The sequence below is a fragment of the Abrus precatorius genome, unplaced genomic scaffold (assembly GCF_003935025.1).
Source record: "Abrus precatorius isolate BTA unplaced genomic scaffold, Abrus_2018 Scaffold9, whole genome shotgun sequence".
In the NCBI taxonomy this organism is placed as follows: domain Eukaryota; kingdom Viridiplantae; phylum Streptophyta; class Magnoliopsida; order Fabales; family Fabaceae; genus Abrus; species Abrus precatorius.
Window position 1 is genome coordinate 21,284,369 of NW_020874439.1, and position 7,185 is coordinate 21,291,553.

At 31.4% G+C, this 7,185-nt stretch overlaps 1 protein-coding gene across 1 annotated transcript; it reads left to right on the plus strand.

The window, feature by feature from the left end:
* The first annotated feature begins 833 nt into the window (after window positions 1-833).
* On the plus strand, window positions 834-5,342 carry LOC113851485 (spindle and kinetochore-associated protein 1 homolog). Its single transcript, XM_027481981.1, has 9 exons — window positions 834-956; window positions 1,036-1,160; window positions 1,567-1,679; window positions 1,789-1,870; window positions 2,274-2,341; window positions 2,775-2,880; window positions 2,969-2,998; window positions 3,134-3,247; window positions 5,201-5,342. The coding sequence occupies exons 1-9, from the start codon at window positions 860-862 to the stop codon at window positions 5,276-5,278; spliced, it is 813 nt and encodes a 270-aa protein (XP_027337782.1). The 5' UTR covers window positions 834-859; the 3' UTR covers window positions 5,279-5,342.
* The last annotated feature ends 1,843 nt before the right edge of the window (window positions 5,343-7,185 follow it).

Below are 7,185 nucleotides of genomic sequence, written 5' to 3' on the forward strand. Positions count from 1 at the left end.
CGTATGATTACTCTTTGATTTGCTTTTTGTGGTTTTGTTAATTGCTCCACCGCAATTAATTTGTATTTGCATCTTACAAATGAACTTGCAATGTTCTCAACCAAATATTGAGAGTTTACGAATAAAAATAATATTTAATTAATTAAATAAACATCTATTATAAATAAAAATATTTAACATGATGAAAAAATATAATTTCTAAAAACACTCTGGTTTAAGAATCCTCCTAAAAATGCAATCGTTTAAAAATTTATTTATTGAGTTTTTCTATCCTTCTTTTATACTATAAAATACATAGGTGTAGTGTAAAAATTAAAAAGTATAAAAAATAGTCATTTTTAATCAGATTTTTTAAAAATTTATTTATATTTTAAATCATATAAAATTTTTCAAACAAACTTTTTCTTTTTAATTCGAGCATGCGAACTATTCTTAAAGAGTTAGACGATTATTTTCTTTTAGAGCAGGCCCATTTAACCCCAATGCTAAATTGAATGGGCTTTTAGACGAGCCTGATTGCCAATCATTACTATTTTCCCCCATGTATACATTATCATCGTCAAGTTGGCCGAATAATAAGACGTAAAATCTTAATAATAGTATAGCATAACATTAAAATTAATCAATTTAACCTTTAAATTACTTATATTATATTTATAAATATTAAAATTTATATAATTTAAACATATTTAAAATTTAAAATATATTTTTTGTTAAAATAAAATAATGAGAATAAACTTTATCCCAAATTAAATTCAATACATATTATATAGGATTTGAAACATTGGCGCGGCATTTCAAATAGAAAAATTTTAAATTTGAAGTTCCACGAAGGCGCAGTTGCATTTGAGAGATAGAGATGAATGGGATGAAAGCTGGGGCATCGTTGGATTCGTTGATGTGTTCCTTCAATGGCCGCATAGCTCAGCTTCAGGAGCTGGTGATTGCAAGAAACAGTGAGTGAATGAGTGAGTTCAATTAATTGTTTTGTATTTGTATTGATTGGAGAATTGAGAGGCCAATTTGCAATTGCAGTGTACCCGGCCAGCAGCATGGCGGATCTGTCGGCGGTGGAGGCTGCGGTGAGTGCAATGGAGCTTCAGGTGCAAGCTATCAAGGATCGCTTGCGAGAAGAGGCACAAGCCATTCCCAAAACCAAGGTACTCTCTCTCTTTTCAATCACTGCTTCTTGGGCATTTGAATTTCTAATTTATTTATCGTTTGTGCTGCTTCTTCGGAATTACATCTTCCGGTAACCCTGTACTTATGCAGTTATTTCAATGGACCAAGTCTCATGATGTGGTATGCTTTGAGATTGGTATGGGGAAATTTTGATAAAAGAAATAAATTTATGATTATTACTCTTCACGCAATGATAGATGTCAGCCATTTGTAAAATTAAATCATGTAGCTAGGGAAAGAACAGTAAGCAATTTTTTGTATAGGTTTTGGTGTTTAACCCTGTATAACAATTGATGCCTGTTGCGTTTGTTTTTTGGCCTTACTGAAGAAACTGATTAAGATAAGGCTTTTGTTGTTGTTGTTGTTGTTGTTGTTGTGTTGTAGAAACTGATTGATGCATCACTGCGGCAGCAAAAGAAACTGCAGAATATGTCTCTTCGTCTTCCCTTCCAAATGGCTGATAGAGTGACAGTGTCAAATTTGGAAACTAGTAGATGGTAATTGTACATATTTTTCCCTTAATGTGTTATGTGCTTTGATTTAATGAGATTTGAGAGATATCATCTCTGCTTGAGCTGATACCTAATTGCTGTTAGTGTTCCTCAGTTTGTTTCCTGAATTTTCTGCACAAGACACTGGAGCATTTGAGGCTTTGAAGCTTGATGAGGAGCCTGCAGCAGCACCTAAGGTAAAGTGAGGTCTGTTTTAGTGCAAAATGCAAATCTCATTTTGTTTCACACCTGACATTGTCTCTGTCTCTCTAGTTCCAAGAACACCTTGTGTATTTATTAATACTATGTATCATATCACTATTATTTTTCTCGAAATAATACTTTCTTGTTAAATAACTGGATTGGGCTTACCTATTCTTTCTCTAGCATCTATACCCTTCGGAGCCGTATTTAAAACATCATAAGTGGTTAAAGATTTGTAACTCTTCTATTGCCTAGCGTTCCATGTTTCTATCTTTTCTTTTTAATCTGTTTCCCAGTTGAGAATCTGTTACAGGTGTAAGCTGCGTCATTTTCTTATCATTGCTACTTGCTAAATATATTGTCAAGTTCTGACGTTTCTTTTTGTTTTCCTTTTAGGAGAAAAAGGGCCGTGGTTCTCCACCAATGTGGTATGTTACTGGAAGTGAACTAGATTCCTTGTCATCGTAAGTAATTATGTACACTTTCAATTCATTGATTAGATATTTCTTTGTAAATTTTTGAATCTAAATTCTGCTAGGTCATATTTAAATGCTTAGTAAAACACATCTGATGATGATGCCAAGATGGATTGTTGATGAAACATGTGAATTGCTCTTAGCAAGCTTTTTCATCGTTATTCTCTTGTAGCATTGGGTCCTTCCTTTTTCCAGTGCATTTGGCTCTTAATTTATGTGATGGAGCAATCTAAAAGTGTTGTCAGGAGTGTCATTTGAAATGTCTCAAGAAATGTTGACTTAGCTAATGGGTGGAATCCTGATGTAGAAATTTGCAACACATATATATTTCCTATCATTTTAGATTTTTTTTGTTATGATATTCTTCTCTATCCATGATTTATGCCTACTTCATTGCCTAACACAAGGCCTGATGTTACAGATACATGAGAGGTAGGCTTACACTTGAGAAGGTGAATGCAGCAATCAATGATATGGCGTCCTACGCTGAAGCAAATGCTCAACTTATTGTTGCCCCCAAAAAGAAGGTTAATGAACAAATTTGTTTTTAATTGTAAAGTAGGTTTCGTTACATTTTGCCTTCGTCTTGACAATTATTTTTTCTTGCTCATGAAGTTGGCAGAAAATCTTTGGGAAAAAGCACTGGTAAGTGGAACCTTTATTTTCATTTCAGCAACTACTTTCTCAATGATTTGTTGTCCCTCTGTTCATTCTTTTTATTTGTACTTGTCTATCCGTTAATGCCAAAAGAAAAGGTTCTCAGCTGTCTAAATATTGCAGGAAATAAGAGATATTGCAACCATGGAAGGGATTAAGGGAAAACACTTTTTTCTTGAAGCTGACATTAAAGGACCATCACTGAAACTTGACAACACTGGAAAAGCAATACTGACGGTGAGTATTCTTATTTGTACAAACACCGAAACACGTTATTTTGGTGAAGTTGAACTTGCTCTGTTATTATTTAATTACTTGTGAAATTAGAAACTTTAAACTGGATTGTCAAGAATATCTGAAGTTCTAAATTGATGTAATTATACTAGATGACCAAGCCTATGGTCTCATAACTAGTCCTAAGTCCGGGTAAAGGAAGAAGTTTGTGTTAGACCTTTGGTAACCAACTTAAAATTTGTTGAAACATTTAATACCTATTGATAAAGAATATTTATGAAAATTTAGTTTTTAATCAAACTTAATAACATTGTATGATCTGTGTAGTTGACTTCACCTAATAGGATAAAACTTGGCTATTGTTATATACTAGACAACGAAGCACATTTTGGTCTTTTACCCCTTTACATAATGTGGATAGTTGAAGTAAAATCATTGAGTGATTACAACATCACAGCAACTATTTGTTGTAGTTGGAGAGCTCAAGGTGCTATAAACCTTACACTAGAATACCATATTTCACTGTACAAATCACATCATAGAAGTTAGCCGTTGTAGTTGAAGAGTCTAAGATTTTATAAATCCCATACTTTCAATAGAAATTCAACTTCTATATTTTGCAATTGGATTCTAACATCTCATAGCACTTTTCAATCTTAGCATCCATGTAACTGTAATAGTCCCTTGATTAGTCCCGAGCAAAAACTACAATATTGACATCATCACCTGTGTTAATTGTTTGTGGATGAGAGACACAGTAAAAGGCTATGATATTAATTGATAAGAACCTTAGGATAATCACATCATAAAAGCTACCTGTTGTAGTTAGAAAACCCAAGGCCTCATACCTCACACTAGAATTCTATACATTCAATGTAGAGCTCAAGTCTCATATTATTTGCAAAGAAGCTTTTGTATTTCAAAAGTTTTTTTGTAGCTTTTGATTCTCATTTATTCTTGGTACTATTTAGTGATTACGTGGTATATTTTGTTCTACATCTTCCCTCATGATATCAGAGACATTCTTTTGAGGTTTTCATGACTTCATCAAGGTCACTATAGTATAGTTATGGCTTCACTTGTGGACGATATCATGCCGGTTGTATGTGCATGATTTCACTGAAACACTAGCCTACGAATCCTACAGCTCATACTTTGTTCTCGACTTTTGTTACTCAAAAGAACAACTCTCAGGACCACGGGAATAGCCATTCTTATGTGTTCAATTTCAACCTATCAAAAGATCCGAGGTGCCCTCTCATGCACCATGCTGTGCATGTATCCTATTATCAGTACATCACCTGTTTATTGTCAACTATGTATATCATTCAACCCATCGTTTGTGGATGCCCTCCTTCCTTAATTGCTTTTAAGCAAATCATTATGATTAACGTGCTTTGCTTTTCAGAAATTCCTGATTCTTCCCCACATTTATCTTCAAAATCATCTCTTGAAAATATAATTCCTGACATCTCCAAAGGTTTGAGCTAAACAATACACTTCTCATAATGGTTGTAGTTTTAGTTTTTCCCTTCTGGATTTTGCCAAGGATCTGGAGACATATCGAGTTTCTTCCCTGCGTGTATGGTCACTAGTAAATTCTACTCTTTTCCTGAAACATGAGATGTGAAATGGTTTATCCTTCAATGCTGGGTCAACATTGACGTCATTGAGGCAATACATGAATGATTAATATGGTTGCAGTAGACAGCGGGTGAAGCAGACATGTTAAAATCATAATGTTTCCCAATATTTTCGGATAAAATCAAATTATACACCGGGTGAGAGATAACTGACGAGAAGTACCTCATGGAATATTTACAGTATGTTTGATTTACTTTTTGAAAACAGTTTTTAGTTTTTAAAAAGTAAATCAAACATGTTCGTGTGTGCAATGTCTTTGTAAACTTTTGTCTTTGTTTATTGCTATCCTGAAGGAATTTCATGTGTCTGCAGGTTCTTCGTCACCTTGGCCGCATTAATGAGACTCGTGTTGGACATCATCGTGTCCTCATTCTACAAAAGCCTCACTGAAAGGCTTGGCTGTAGATAGATTCTGAGTATTTCATGTCTGTGTGTATACAAGGAAGAAATTTAACAGGGTCATTCAGATTTTATTTTGATCTAATAATTTAGATATTCAACTTCCTGCTACTTTATTTGTGTACGTATATAGTTGTGAATTTTAGTGAATGTATGTTATTTTTTGTGCGTCCATTGGCTAATGAACATGAACAAAATTTGCTTGGTGAATGATGATACAACATAAAGGCTTAATGACAAAAAGTTAATGATTTAAGCACAAGGGGTCTAATTCAAAAGTTTATGACAAACTTTAGTGAATGTATGCTATTTTTCGTGCGTCCATTGGCTTATGTGATACAACATAAAGGCTTAAATTGATGAGTATGACATTTAATATCTATCAAGAGAGATACATGTTCAGTTTAAACATCATTTATCATGTTCCAATTTATTAATATCCTGATAAAATACATTGTATAGAACTGGAAACTAGAAAGCTATCACATCTCACACGTGTTTTCTGTTTGCAAGAATGTTTTCACTAGTGGTGGCGCTCGTCACTAAACGTTACAAGTTGGTGTTCCATAAATGGCTAAATCACGTTTCTTTTAAGAGCGTATTTGGATGAGATTAATTTTAAAGATTATAATGTAGTTTATAGAAAAAGTTACTGATTTTACTATTCAACTTTGTTTTTGGTAATTTAGATTATAATCTAATGGTATAATCTTAACAAATAAATCCCTTTTTAATGATATACAAATTTGATGATTAAAGGCTAAAATAACATTTTTAGTTAGTTTTTATTTTTCTACTTTCTATTTATTTATTTATTTATTTGATTATAAAATCAATGAATACAAATGATATAATACACATTTTATAATTTTATAATAAAAACTAATTATTTTAGACAATCTAAACAAAAAAAATAATATCATTTAACATATCTAAACATAAAATTTATTTCACATAATCAATTATATCTATAATTAATTATTAAAATAAATTCTAAAAGTAATTAATTGAATCTAAACACACATTTGAAGTGGACACAATGATTGTATTTTGAGTTAATATATAATTTAAGTTTTAAAAGCTTTAGTTCATATAAAATTAATCTTTAAAAAAATTAAAATTATTGAGAACTTATGTAATTTCGGATTATGACAAAGCATACTTCCATTAATTTTCTATATTAGGAAATATTAGTAATTCTATTTAAATAAAGTCTATTTACTTCTTGTAATTGAGAGGGTTTAGTGTTGAAAAAAATATTAATATTCTTTTATTTTTAAAATATTAGAAAAATCACAACTATCAAAGAGAATATAGAATATTTTTTCAAATTTACAAGTATCACAACAAGCACTTTCAATCTAATATATGAAAAAAAAAAACTCCTCTCTTTTTATATAATGGTTAGATTTTTCTTTTGTAACATTTTAATATTTATTTTTTCTATTTAAAAAAATTATAAATTTTATTTATTCTATTTTCTTATTTTTTATTATAATACTTACCTTTTTAGAAGTTTAGTAGTACAACAAATACAATGGATAGAACTGAAAAAACATAAAAAACACAAGTTTTCTTTATGTAATTTTTGGTCAAGCGAGTTACCCAAACGGGCCGAAAGGCGTTAAGAAACAAAAGCCCCCAAGTTTAATATTTATTTATTGTTTTTGGTCAACAAAAGGCCTCAAGTTGAGTGGACATAAGAAACAACGCGTGTTTTCTGCCTTCTGCCTTCACTATTGTTTCACATGGGGTGGCTGTCTTGTATATGCCAACTGGGTTTTTCATCAATCACATTCCGGGTCCCTTTGATGAAAATGTATAATAAAAAAATATAAGATAAAATAGATGAATAAAAATAGGATATGATAAAAAATTAATAAAAAAATTTATTTTAT

Excerpts from the sequence above, each read along its gene's own strand:
- LOC113851485 (XM_027481981.1), top strand. The coding sequence starts at position 860 with ATGAATGGGATGAAAGCTGGGGCATCGTTGGATTCGTTGATGTGTTCC. Across the intron at positions 1,680-1,788 it reads AATTTGGAAACTAGTAGATG|TTTGTTTCCTGAATTTTCTG; the intron begins GTAATTGTACAT and ends AGTGTTCCTCAG. Across the intron at positions 3,248-5,200 it reads CTGGAAAAGCAATACTGACG|GTTCTTCGTCACCTTGGCCG; the intron begins GTGAGTATTCTT and ends ATGTGTCTGCAG.